Source organism: Pteropus alecto, unplaced genomic scaffold (assembly GCF_000325575.1).
Source record: "Pteropus alecto unplaced genomic scaffold, ASM32557v1 scaffold146, whole genome shotgun sequence".
Classification (NCBI taxonomy): Eukaryota; Metazoa; Chordata; class Mammalia; order Chiroptera; family Pteropodidae; genus Pteropus; species Pteropus alecto.
In genome coordinates this window covers 3,820,039-3,834,207 of record NW_006442107.1, presented here as the reverse complement: position 1 = coordinate 3,834,207, position 14,169 = coordinate 3,820,039, and the positions used below count along the sequence as shown (strand labels likewise).

The 14,169-nt window shown below is 45.9% G+C and overlaps 1 protein-coding gene across 1 annotated transcript in view; it reads left to right on the top strand.

Annotated features, from left to right (window-relative positions):
* Positions 1-14,169, top strand: part of LIPG (lipase G, endothelial type) — a 22,138-nt gene that overhangs the window by 4,341 nt on the left and 3,628 nt on the right. The window contains exons 3-9 of the mRNA XM_006919907.3: positions 498-677; positions 1,805-1,916; positions 6,623-6,844; positions 8,632-8,874; positions 9,567-9,687; positions 10,658-10,876; positions 13,591-13,695. Coding sequence (XP_006919969.1) covers positions 498-677; positions 1,805-1,916; positions 6,623-6,844; positions 8,632-8,874; positions 9,567-9,687; positions 10,658-10,876; positions 13,591-13,695 — 1,202 coding nt within the window. The remainder of the gene's footprint in view (positions 1-497; positions 678-1,804; positions 1,917-6,622; positions 6,845-8,631; positions 8,875-9,566; positions 9,688-10,657; positions 10,877-13,590; positions 13,696-14,169) is intronic.

Genomic DNA, 14,169 nt, shown 5'->3' with positions numbered 1-14,169 from the left:
GACAGATCTTCTCTACTTTGGGGTTCAGGGGGATGACAGAGATGGGTTGTGAGAAAGGGTCGTTAACTCTGCATTTGCCTAGAGACAGCATCTTCCTGCATCTCCAAGAGAGAAGCTAATTCTCCAAGGTAACCCATCCCAGTTGCCATTGAATGATGGAGCAGGCCACTTGCCTGACTGTGATAAGGACTTAGGCTAACCTCAGGTCAATATTGCGACCAATGCATATATCACAGTGGCCCTATCAGAAAGGGGAGCAGCAGCTATGAAAGTTTTGGTGGGAAAAAATGGGGATGTAAAGAGTAACGGAAGACAAATGCCCACATAGAAACCCTGCCTGTAACTGGCCCTGCTCACGTGCAAATATTTTGTCCCTGATCAGTCAATGTGAAGGTTCTGGAATAGGCTGGGGAGAGGGTCATGGGACTGAATTCCGTTTTCATTAGTGTTTCTGAAACTGAGAGAATTTTTTTTTAAAAGTCCTGTTTTCTCTGCAGATGAGTGGCATATTTGAAAATTGGTTGTACAAACTCGTGTCAGCCCTGCATACAAGAGAGAAAGAAGCCAACATCGTGGTGGTTGACTGGCTCCCCTTGGCCCACCAGCTTTATACAGATGCGGTCAATAACACTCGGGTGGTGGGACACAGCATTGCAAGGATGCTTGACTGGCTGCAGGTAACTGAGCATGAAAGGGAGTCATCTTCCTTCATGAGCAGGATCCTGAACCCAAACCCTCTTAAGAAATACAGGTCAGACTGTGTTACAATGAATTTCAGATGTCTGATCAAAATCTTTGGGATTCAGGTTTTTTACTGAATTAAGTATTGCTTGAAATACTTGAAAGCTGGGACTTTTAAAGAGCTTTTCAATTAAATATCTCTGTATTTTTCCTGTTACTTTATCTGATGGAAAAAAAATTTGCCTTAGGGGTCATTACTTGCTGATCTTAAAAATTGATGCCCTTTGGTTGGGAGTGGCCAGGAGCCAGGACTGGCTTATAATCTTACAAACCTACTGAAGTCTGCTCTTGCCTGAAGGGTGGCTGTTGAGAGTGGGGAAGGACAGCCTTACAGACATAAACACATCTAGAGGTCTTAAATTTACTTTTTATAGGTTAATGATTTGCCCGAGATCAGTGGACTTACCCGGAGGCAGGAGTGCATTGGCAAAGTGACCCGAATATCTGGGCCATTCCAGCCTGACCTTCCTTTTGCCCGTGGAATCTGATGAATTACTGGCAGAATTCTGGTTAGGGTTCTTGAGCAGCCTCTCAGTCTTCTGCCTTGGTTGTTTTGTAGAGCTTTGTTCCTAAGTTGTGGTGTCAAATCTCCACCTTCTCAAGCCCCTCCAGTGGAGTGCCTTGTTAGGGTCTTATACTCCAACTCTGAGGTGCTTGTGAGGGCATTGCTCCTGGGGCCTACGGGGGCCAGAAAGGAGTATGCCGTCAGAGCCCGTGGCTGGCACTTAGAGTCCAGTGAATCTGGTGGCTTTGACCTCCACATTGCCATCCTTGCGCCTGTTAGCTACCACCAGAAAGAACAGACAACATGTAGGGGAAGGGTCAGATATGCAGCTTCTAGTCACAACCTACCCCCAGCGCTTGGCATTTAAAGTGCCACCAAGCCCTTTGACCTCTTTGCTAGCTATGCTCCATCTGTGTTGCATTGCCAGCAATGCCAGCCATGCCCCTGGAAGTCTCTGCCCCTGGCTATTCCTTGTCATAATTGAACTGTTGAATTATAGGGGACTCTGTGGGTTTGGGACCACACTCCTCACTCACAAACTTTTGTGATTTACTGCAGGAGAAAGATGACTTTTCTCTCAAGAATGTTCACTTGATTGGCTACAGCCTTGGAGCTCATGTGGCTGGGTACACTGGCAACTTCGTAAAAGGCACAGTGGGCAGAATCACGGGTAAGCTCTGCTTCCTCCGCTAACAGCTGGTCCCCGAAGCTCCCTCAACATCTCTGACAAGCTGGCTTTTCTGTACCAGAGAGGCAGCATGAGTGATCCATAGAAGGTTAGCTTTGGAAGAAAACTGGAGAATGTCTAATCCAGAGCTTTTTAAACTTTTTATTTAGTCATGGAACCCTTTTTTTCAAAACTGAATGTATGCAGCACCCAATATGAGAAACAGAACAGATGTTCTGGTTGCAGCTGGGTACGTGATGGTGGGCAATACTAGCCTCGCTGTTTGGGCCTTCCCCTTCCCCAGGGGAATAACAGGGTCTCAGGGCACCGGGGAACACAATTTGAAACCCACTGGTCTGGTCTCATAGGTGAGGAAACACCCAGGGGCAAATAGCTAATAAGTAAAAGGCAGAAGTGGGGGGCAGGGAGGCCTAGCCTCCCAGCTTCTGGGGCTCACTTTCCATCTCTGGCTGTGATACTCCAGGACCTTATGGGAAAAGAGTGAGTGGTTTGAATTCTGCCTCTGATTTCTATTTCATCCACCAACAGCCTCTTTCCAATGTTTAGCTGGCATATTTATTAGTGTTAATTACCTGTTTGGAATGGGTGGTTAAACTTTGTCTTTAAAGAGACCTTTCTGATGTTGGTACCCAGACTGTCAATAGAAAATTGAACTTTCTGTTTTAGTGAGCTTTTGATATGAGAGTTTGGATCGAATTATTTAACGACTGTGAAAAGTGGGAAAGATTCTCTTTCCCAGTTTGGAGCCCCCTCCAGTACATATACAGGACTTCCTCTAGGCTAAAATGAATGGCAAATTTGTTGCCCTGAACTTTTACCCCTCCGCTTTCTTTTAATTGTCTTTGCTCTCAGCTTTCCCCTGGCCCCCACCAAACTAAGGGCCCAGTTACTCACCCGAAAGGACAGAGTTGATCTATTTCTTTCTCAGCAGTGTTTTCATTTTGAAACGGGACTCAGGTAGAAGGGCATCCTTAGCTAAAGAGTGATTTAGTAAAGGTAGAAGTGCAGGTTTCAGCAATAAGTTGGTAGGACAGATAAATATGTATTTGTGAGGTTTTAGTGCCCTCCTTAAATCATTGTTCTGGGCTTAAGTCTAATGTGTGCACACACACACACATGCACACTCATACACACACACTTCTTTAGATCCAGTGGTTTGATTCAGCATAGCTTGAGAACTTTATTTTTGATTACCAAGACCGTGGGGCCTGAGCTATGTGAGTGGGCAGTGATCATGTGGCCACACATGACCGCTCATTAATCCACTGCCAGTGCAAAGCTGTTCCACCTTGAGCCACTGTGGGCCCTTCTGTCTAAGCACCTTCTCCAGGCCCCATGAGAAGCAACGTGATATTCAGAGCTGGGCCAGCACACACCAAGTCTCCACCAGAGAGCCAGTGCAACCAAGATAAGCTGCAGAGCCCCCCTTTCCCTATTTCTAAATCTGAAATCTGATGGGGTTAGTGAGGAACATTCCAGTTTTTTCCCTCTGCCTGTTTGGGTGGCAGCTGCTGGGGTGTGGGCTTCTCTGGCAGAATGCTAATTAGTTTTCCAAGCTGTCTGCCTGGAGCATGGTGGCTGCATGTCTTGAGTGCAGCTCCTTCTTTCCGGCCCTTCTCTGCGGAGCAGGGGCCTGGGGTGAGCATGACTGGAAGAAGTGGCCTATGTTCAGTTGCCAAGCAGCACCTCAGAGGTTATTTGGCTGACCTGACACTTGCTGTTGGGCATGTCTGATGGCAGAGGCTTGTGCACTGTCCTCTCCCCTCAGACCTCTCATGGGCTTGGGAACCAGGTAGTCTCGACCAGTACGAGGACCAGGGATTGCCCCTTGAGGGGGCCTGAGAGCACTGATATTGCTGTGCAGAGGCTCCAGGGGGTCCTTGGTTTCTGGCCTGCAGGGGGGACACCTGAATCCCAGTCTTGCTTGGATCAGAGGGCTGTGAACTGGGGTTTGCTGAGAGAAGTTTGTGATACAGCCGGGAAGAGGTCATATGTTTCTAATTGAACGTGCATCCAGTTGGTTATAAATAAGTAAGCAAACATCTTCATTCATGTAAGAAATATGATTTAAGTGTTCACTCTCCAGTCTCTGGGCTAGATGCTACCTCATGTCAAGTACTTAATGTGTGACAGATATTTTATGCTATCTCTAAGCCACAGAGCACCCAGGCAAAAGGGGTCCTTTTGGCTGTATTTTACAGATGGGGAAACTATGAGTCAGTGCATAAGTAATGGGCCCAGTATCTTATACCCTACGTAGCAGAGCTGGGACTCAAACTCAAGCTGTCAGATTCCAGAGCTTGCACCTAGCCACTGTGCCGCCTCTCCCCTAGCCGTAGAGATGAAGATGCTGTTGTAGAGCAGCAGGCTTTGCTCTGCCAGCCCAGGATGCAGAGGCTTTCCTGTGTGTGCATGTGAGTGTGTGTGTGTGTGTGTGTGTGTGTGTGCGTGTGTGTGTGTGTGTGTGTGTGTGTATTCCATTTGTTGGACAGAGTACTTTTGGAGGAGTCTGGCTAAATGAAAGAAGGGGTGGTTGGTTCTTCAACTTCTTTCTTTTTGGAGAGGATAAGTTCACCCTCCCATTTCTAGTTTTAAAAATAAATTGTGCAACTTTTCCTCAGAGTCCGCGGGCCCTGGCTATGTGTCAGGCCGGGTCAGTCTGGGTAAGAGAAGGCTCAGCCTTTCCGCCAGCCGGCCTGTCAAGAAGCCCCATCAGCCGCCTGCATTCCACCAGTGCAGCTTGGTTTCCATGGCACTGACCGTCTGGTGGAGACTTCTGTTCACATCAAGCAAAGAGCCCCTCTCTTGTATTGGTTGCAAAGCAGAATGTTCCTCTTTCTGTTTTTTTTTTTTTTTCCTCCAGAGGACATGGTGAGAGGCAAGGAGAGGCCGCTTGTGTCAGTACCCTAGTCCTTGCAGCCTCTAAAACATGGGCTACTCTGCTTTTTGTGCCACCTTCTTTTGGGTCCTGGGCTGGGGATGAGCCCGCAAGCAGCCTGGGCTCCCTTTCTGCCTCCATCTTCTGTACTTTTTATATAAACTTCTTCTGGCAATGACTTAGAGTTTCAGCCTCTATCAGTTCTCATGAGTAATGAGTTCTACAGATTTATTGTCCACTCTAGACAATGGCTCTGCCTTTTGTTTATCTAAAAATTCTCGTCTCAAGCCTCTCAGTGTGCTCCTTGGTTCTATGGCATTGGGGTCTGGGGAAGACGGTTCTATTATCCATCTCCTCCTTTTTATGACTGTTCTTGGTCACATCTCCTCCCTGCTTTGGTGTTTCTAGATCAGGGTTTCTCAGTCAGGGTTTCTCAACCTTAGCATTGTTCACGTTTTGGGCCAGTTACTCCTTATTCGTGGGAGCTGCCCTGAGCTTTGTTGGATGTTTATCAGCATCCTTGGCTTCTACCCACTAGGTGCTAGTAGCTTCTCTCCCCCTTCCCCCAATTGTGACAACCAAAAATGTTTCCAGACACTGCCAAATATCCCCTTGGGAGCAAAATTACTTCTTCTGCTGCCATGTATTTTTTCCTCCTAACTTTCTCTGTCTGTAGTGCAAAGAGCCTTCTAGGTCGGCATAAATTCAGTTCCCATAATTATTTGGGCTTGGTAATAGCTAGTATTTACATCGACAAGCTCTTACTCTCTTACTTCTCACGTGAACTGCATGAATTAAGATGTTTAGATTCCACTTTATAGATGATACTGAAGCATAGAGAAGTTTTTCGAAATCTGGTCCACAGACCACCTAATTTTAGGATCCCCTGGGGAGTAAATACATCAGACCTCCCAATCTCTAAGGGGTCAGGGAATCCGCATTTTATGGTTTGCAAAATCTTTTTTTGAATGGTTTTACATTTATATGGTTCCAAAATTAAAAGACGATGAAAGTCTCTCTTATGGTTGCCACTACCTGCCCAGTTCCCTTCCCTGCCCTCTCCCCTAACATCCGTACACACAGGTAACAGGTGGCTGGTGTGTTTTTCCAGAGTTTTTTGTAGCTACAAAGTGGAATCTAAATTTGTAACAAGCTCTCCACTGATATTCATGGTGATTCAAATGTGAGAACTAATACTCTCTACAGAGCTGCTTGCCTGTTTAATACAGAAAGTTTGCAAGCAAAACGGTTTTCTCTTTGTAGCTGCAAAATAGAGGAATTCTGGAGGCCTGGAATATGAATTCTCAGTGTATCTGGTGTCCCCCCATGCTTGCCATTCCACCCCTGGGCCTGATTCATCACTAAGGGTTGGGGAGAGAAGTCCAAACACAAATAACTCAGTTTGGGGAGACTGAATCTTTCCTCCAAATGTGGGTCGCTTAGTTATTCTGTAAAAAGCTTGTAAATTGAGGCTGTGGAAGGCGCTCAGGGGCAGATTAAATGGGGCAAAAGGCTTAGTTTCAGTCAGCTTGAGTTTGTTCTAGAATTGCTCTAGTTCTGACAGTCTGTGGTTCCTTGGAGCTGCCTTTCAGGGTGAAGCTCGTGGCCGGTTTACTGAGTCAGCTGAGGTGTCAGGACAGGTGAAGGTGCTAGAAAAGTGTAAGTTCCTGGACTGTGGGCACCATGCGTTCCAGATTCACAGGGCTGGGCTCTGAGGATGGGTTATTCTGTACACTTGGATTTAACTTCAGCCCGGGACTCTTTGACTTGATGCGCTTGACACAGTTAATTATGGCTCCTCCTGCTGTAGGTTTGGATCCTGCTGGACCCATGTTTGAAGGAGTGGACATCCACAGCAGGCTGTCCCCTGATGATGCCGACTTCGTGGATGTCCTCCACACCTACACGCGTTCTTTTGGCTTGAGCATCGGGATTCGCATGCCTGTGGGCCACATCGACATTTATCCCAACGGGGGTGACTTCCAGCCAGGCTGTGGACTCAACGACATCTTGGGGTCCATTGCAGATGGAAGTGAGTTCCTTATTTTCTGCTTCATGTTACTGCATCTCCTCTTAAATCAGCCAGAGCTGCTAGAGCTCCCAGCCACTTTCATTTCATCATTCCCACCTCCCCACGCAGTGCCCTCTAATGCTGTGTGCTGTTCCTCATCCCATAAGCCTGCGAGCAGCCTCCCTGTGGGCTCTGCTCTGCCTTCTCATGCTTTGAGGTCACAGTTATTATTGGTTAATTTCTTTTTATAGCAAAAGCAGTACATGTTGGTTGAAGAAAATCAAGCAATATAGAATTGCATAAAGCAATAAAAATTCCTGCTTATCTTCCACTCCCACTCCCACTTTCACTCTTCAGAAGTAGCCAATACGAATGAACAGTTTCATGTGTATCTTTCCAGACATTTTCTTTGCAAATTTATTTGGGTGTGTATGAGTAATTATATTTTTCAGAAGTACGTTGTTCTGTAACTTTCCTTTTTCAATCATAATATATTATGGACATTCTTAAACATCAGAGCCATATATACCTACTTTCCTTATCCTTTTTGAAAGCTGCATAATATTCTATAGCCCAGATGCACTATAATGTAATTTTTGGTAACATTTTAAAGAAGTAAAACCAAGCTGCTTTTTCCATTCACTTATAATTTATCTTCTGACTGCCTGAGCTGATTCTCTGCAGATGTGGGCTGAACTGAATTTGCTGCTGAAATTGAGGTGTGGCCCCAGTGACTAATCCCTTTTGGAGTTTCTCATTCACTCACTGCCTTGGATCCTGGCAGCTTTTCTAAGTCTTGGTCCTAGTCAGCTCTCTTCATTCTTATGTTGTGCCCTTGGATGTCCTACTCCGTCACTCAGTCTTAAGACTGTTGCCTTCTCCCAATACGATACTATCCAAGTAGCCCCTCAGGAGCTCTGTGGTCCATGTGAGGGGAGTTCAGCCCTGCCTCAGGGGATGGGAAGGTGGCATTTCCTAAGGCTGGTGGTGTTAGTGAGGAAGGACTGGGGGTGGCTTTGTCAAGTTTTTCTTTAGGTCCCAGGATTTACTTGAACTATTGACTTTAGCCTCTGGTTACAAGACGTACTGATGTACTATGGGCCAGAATATCCAAATTATACTCCAAACTTACAACCAACTGTGTGAGCCTGAGCAAATAACTTCACCTTCATGACCTTTGGGTCATAATCTGTAATTGAAAGGATTGGACTGCGAGGGGTTGGCAAACATTTTCTTAAAGGGTCAGCTAGTAAATATTTTAGGCTTTGCAGGCCATAGAGTCTCTCTTTCAACCACTCCACTCTGCTGTTGTAGCATGAAAGCAGCCACGGATAATATGTAAACAAATGAGTGTGGCTGTGTTCCAATAAAACTTTATTTACAAAAACAGGTGGCCAGCCTGCAAGATGTAGTTTGCTGAGCCCTGAGCTTGCATCTGATCCATTTCCAGCATTTTGTGACTATACAGTCTCATCAAGACCTAGTGACTCCTCCTGCACCGCTGGTCTTCATCAGCCTATTTAGTGCTTATTACATGCACTCTCTTGCTCTTCGTTGCTTTCTGTGTATTCGTTCTGTCTTCCCTCCTAGAGAGCAAGCAGTTAGGTGGCAGGAATAGCCCTTAGTTCTAAATCTTCATGGGAGTCTAGCACATCACCAGGCATATATTAAGAATTATACAAACAAGAACATTAACAGCAACAATAAAAGTAGTTATTACCAATGAAGTGCACAGTGCGTATTGATTGAGCGGGCAAATCATCGAGAAGCGGCTTATCCTGGGTATTCTCTGTCTCTTCCTCCCTCAGCAATCGCAGAGGCGATGAAATGTGAGCATGAGCGGTCTGTCCACCTCTTTGTTGACTCCCTGATGAATCAAGACAAGCCCAGCTTTGCGTTCCAGTGCGCGGACTCAAATCGCTTCAAAAAGGGGATCTGTCTCAGCTGCCGGAAGAACCGTTGTAATAATATTGGCTACAATGCCAAGAAAACGAGGAACAAGAGGAACACCAAGATGTACCTCAAAACCCGGGCAGGCATGCCTTTCAGAGGTAACCCTCAGTCCCCTCTATGCCCTGAAGCAGGACTTTCATCTTTACCCTCCTTCCAAATACCATGTGGTGGATCAGAGTACATCCCAGCCCAGGAGATGTGGCCAGCAGCACCGTTAACTCAAATCACGGCAAATCAGATTACATTGTGCATGCGTTAGGAAAGTTAATCTTTAAAAGTAAATGATGGGGACTCCTTTGGTGATGTGAATCATCATTCCATGATCACAATATCAATATCTTAAATCTCCACCTTGCATTTAACTTTTCAAAGCCATTCCCTATCTATCTCATTTGATCATCACAATGAATCTGAGGTAGGACAAACAGAGGATCAAAATGATATCCTGCTTTTTAATAACATTTTATAAAACTATAAGGTTTTGTGGATATCATTATTTTACACATGAGGAAATCGAGGCTCAAAGAGCCTGCGTCCTTAATTCAAGGCTGGAAAGTAGCTGAGCCAGGACCCCAAAAGTCTTCCTGTACCCCAGGCTCAGAGCTCCCATACCTCAGTGATCTCTTATGCCATGGGACAGAACAAGACCAGAGAAAAGCTGGAAGCTGGGCTGGACCAAAAGGATGACAGTCCTTAAAAACTCAAGTGTGATGGGTGACTCAGTTTGGGTCAGGATGCTCTGAGATGACAAACAGGGCTCACAGATGTCTTTATTCTGCTATTTCTGCAGTTTATCATTATCAGATGAAAATCCACATCTTCAGCTACAAGAGCATGGAAGAAATTGAGCCTGCCTTTTATGTCACTCTTTATGGCACCAACGCAGACTCCCAGACTCTGCCTTTGGAAATGTAAGTCACGAGTTCCCTTTGCTGGGGTCAGGACAGAGAACAAGTTGGTTTGGGAATGAGAGAGGACAGGAGCGTGCGAGCAAGGGCAGGAGAGTGTAGTCTGAGTGCCTGGGGGAGGAGCTGGGTGGTTGCAGTGGCCTCCGCAGTCCTCTGTCTCTTTGTACGCGCTCCACAAGCCCTTGATGCAAAACATTTCTGGGAGGGAAGCTCCCAGGGTGAATCAACAGTGTGAAAAGCTGCTGGATCAGCTAGGCAGAAAGTGCTGTTTCATTTTAGACAATGCCTGAAACCTGAAGCTTTAGGAGGTTTGAACATCATAAATGTCATATAAGGGGCCATTTCTAATTATCTGTGAGAGAGGCACATGGCAATCTGTATATATCTGTTGAACACTCCTAAGGTACAAAGCATCATGCTGAATAATGCTGGCATTGCAAAGCAACATCATCAAAGTACTCGCTCTCAGGGATCAGAGTTAAGTTGGGAGACAAGGTTTGTATGCATACGAATGCGGTGAGGTAGCCTCCCCAAGTTCCAGGTGAGAGAGACAGGCAAGAGTGGGCCAGAGAGAGACAGATGCCCATAGTGGGCCAGAGAGAGACAGATGCCCGTAGGCTGAAAGGAAGAAGATACTGTTGGATGGGGATATGACTTCCCTGTGCTTTCTCATTTCTGTTTTGTTTTGTTTTGTTTTTGTCCCGTATCTCCAGGAAGTGGCATAAATGAGGGAGCACTCAGGAATGGTTTTGATAAGAAGCTGGGGTGCTATAGGCAAACTTACCTCTATGTCAACCTGGCACACACTTCCACCTTGGTCCTGCTGGTGGGATGCGCTGGGCATGGGGGAGGGACCTCTTGCTCATTTCTCTCCAGTCTATGGGGAGCAGGTGATGCCACTGTGTCACCCCACATGATGCAGCAGTTATCCAGGTGGCCGGAGAGTGAGACCAGCTTTTCTCTCCCCTTGCAGAGTGGAGCAAATCGGGCTGAATGCCACCAATACCTTCCTGGTCTACACTGAGGAGGATTTGGGAGACCTCTTGAAGATCAAACTCACCTGGGAGAAGGTATCTCAGCCCTGGTACAACCTGTGGAAGGAGCTTCACAGATACTGGTCTCAATCCCGCAAGTCTGTGCAGGAACTGAATATCAGGCGCATCCGGGTTAAGTCTGGAGAAACCCAGCGGAAGTAAGTGCCTCATGACCCTTTTTGGCCCCATGTCAGTGATGAGCAGAAAGTGTATGCCTTTGCAATGTCCTTCCCTTTGCTAAGCAAGCACCTTCGATTCTTCCACATCCAGAGCACGTGGGCCAAACCCACGTGCTCTGGATGTGGAAGAATCGAAGGTGCTTGCTTATCTTTTCAAGGAAAAGTGAATCCTAGATCAAGTTCCCTGTTAACAGTTGTGCAGTTTGTGCCCTAATCACAGGCCCTTGGCTGAGAGGGGATTCCAGCCCCCATTCTGTTTGCCAAGCCCTGCGTTGGCCCTGGAGGAAGTGGGGCTGCTCCTGGACAGGGCTCTTTAGGAGGGCTGCTTTGTTCTGGGGTCCATGCAACCAAAAGTCTTTGCTTGCTCCTGTGCTGAGCAAACCAGAGTATCAAGTCCAGGGAGCCTCCAGGATGAGGCCTGTGGGAAGACCTGGTTTCCCTAGCATTTTATTTTTAGAGCATTAGACCCCTCCTTTGGAAGCTCTGAGTCAAGGACACGGGGTGAGGTCGGGTAACAGATTCCTCTATGTCATGCCAGCTGGCAGTTTCTTTATATCTGTTAATACTAAGCCTAGCACGAAAAATCCAAACCTTTATCCATCAGGCCCTAGACTGTGCCTTGACTTTCTGAGCAGATTTCTTTCTAAGCAGAAGTCAGGGGAGCCTGGGAGACTTTTGCCAAGAGAGGGGGCTTCCTTGGTCAACTTCTTTAGCAGACCTCTGGGAGGTCACTGCCAGCTTTGAGGTGGTAGGAAGCAGCCTCCAAGCTCTTCGTACCTCATCTGGCATTTTTTCCATTACAATTCTTCCCATGCCCAGATTCCATCCATCACCTCTGGCACAGCTTGACTGTGGGGGCGAGTGGAGGCTTGGGTCCCTTGACTGAGTGATTCTGGTCTAGAAACTTATGAACTGGGGGGAGGGTGCCAGATGGGGTGATCTAAATAATTGTGTGTCTTTTTCCTTCTCTTGGTGCTTATTAAGTGGAGCCTATGCCTATGGGTATGATAGCAGAAAGACGATCATTTTAAAAAATATTTCAAACATAATGAACCATCGAAACTTTACAAATATTAAGTGGTTTTCCACATTGGTTACAGATAGAAGATTTCAAAAAAGTAACACATGACTGATAGAGTTGAAGCCCCTTTATGCCTTTCCCCTGTCCGATTCCTCCCCTTTCAAACCAAATGAACGAATCTTCTAACATTGACTCACGTTAGTGTCTTTCCCTCCTTCATGATTTTTATACCTCTCGTATGACTGTTTGTATCCTTACCAACATATAGAATTGTTTTGGAGGCTTCTGAAGTTGACATGAGTGGACATATTCCTTAACAAGTTGCTTTTCTTTCATTCAACATTGTTTTTGAAATTTATCCAATACATATAGATCTAGTCTATTTACATTTAACTCCTGTATGTAAGCCATCATGGTACAAACAATAGTTTTACCATCATTCTGCTAAGTATTTAAGTGGTTGCTACTTTCTCGTAGTCACAGATAGTGCTGGGATGAACATCCTTGGACATTTTCCTTGTGCACATGTGTGAGGGCTCCTTTGGGGCAAGGATACTAAAAAGTGGAATCCCTGGCTTATCGTACATGTCTTCTCCAACTTGACTAGGTATTAACTCTCTTTCCAAAGTGATTGGACCAGTTTTCAATCTTATTAGAGTTTCCCTTTCTTCTCCTCACTTACATTTGGTGAAACATTTTTGCAATCCTGTTGGGTATGAACTGGTCCCCTACTGTTGTTTTAATTTTTTCTAATTGTGGTAAGGCCAGAGTCACATTTTTCTATGTTTAGGTATTGATTGGGCTTCCTAGTAAAGGTTCTTAAAGCTGTTCTGATTGTGGCTTTTGTCCTTTGGGTCAGCAGCGGGGTCAGGTGTCCCATACATCTTTTGGTCATGGGGTCATGCTAACCACACACCACCAAAGCTGGGGTAGCCCACAGGATTTGGCTGTAAGTTATAGTCGAAATGGTTGTTAGGTCACTGATTGTTTTGTGATCTTGGTTGTCCGTTTCCTGAACCTTTGATTTTAACTCGTAGCTGAGTTGCAGTTACGCTTGTCAATGGACGTTTATGAGCACCGGATGGGAGTTCCTCCATTTAAAGAGTTTACAGCCTACCATAGATGTAGGAATCCAGTGCTCGCTTCAGCAGCACAATACTAAAATTGGAACAATACAGAGAAGATTAGCAGGAATCCACAAACAATTCAAGCTAGTGTATAACGTGTTAAAATAAGACAAAACATTCATTATTAACTCCATGCCATAAGAAGTAACGACAATAGCAAAAGCAACATTTATATATATAAGTATATGCTTTTCTATTACATTGAGAGGTCAAGGGCTTGAGCAGTCAGGGAGGCTTCAGAGATGCCATGCCTTGAAAGGCAGGCAAGCATTTAGGATAGACAGAGGGAAGATGGTGGAAGGTGTGTGAATAAAGTCTGCATGTGCCAAACTGTGGCAGATGTCAAAGTAAGACATGGTTTAGAGTGCTCGTAGTTGCAATGGGGAGTTCTAAAAGTTCTTGAGTCAGGGTGTGGCATGATGAAAACTTTTCCTTTCTCCTTGCTCTGTCTGTCTTGGATCCAAAACCACCCTTTGGTTAATGCACAGCTGTGTACCTTCCCCTCTACAGCTTTGGCTGCCTCACTGGTTTCTTTTTCTTCCTAGATTTGCTTTCTGTGCAGAAGACCCTGAGAACACCAGCATATCCCCTGGCCAAGAGCTCTGGTTTCACAAGTGTCTGGATAACTGGAGAATGAAAAACGAAACTAGGTAACTGGGACTTTTTGATGTGTTCATGCAATACATGTCGATGAGTCACCTAGCACGTGTGGACTTCGGACTGGGCACTTGGGACATGGCAGTGAACAAAACAGATAACATTTCTTTCCTTTACAAAGCTGACCTTCTGCTGGAAGGAGATAGACAAATCAGTGGAACACACAGGATGTTGGAGGATGTTAATGTCCCTTGGCCTCTTGCTCTGCCTCACCTGTGAGGGGTCATAGCCCATGGTTCTGGCGGAATAAAGTCTTTTAGTAACTAAGTTCCTGAAGTTGGTGCCCATGCACTATCTTAGACTGAACATCTTCGTAGTGACTAGGGCTGTGGGAAGTTCCAGGGTTCCAAGCTTCCTTCTGGGTACCTGGTTGGAGTGGGGAGTCAGGTGTGAGGTAAAGGAGAAGCACATGGTATAGTCTCCCTTGTTAGGTTTTCAGGAACCCAGGTTGGTGTGGGGATATCGGT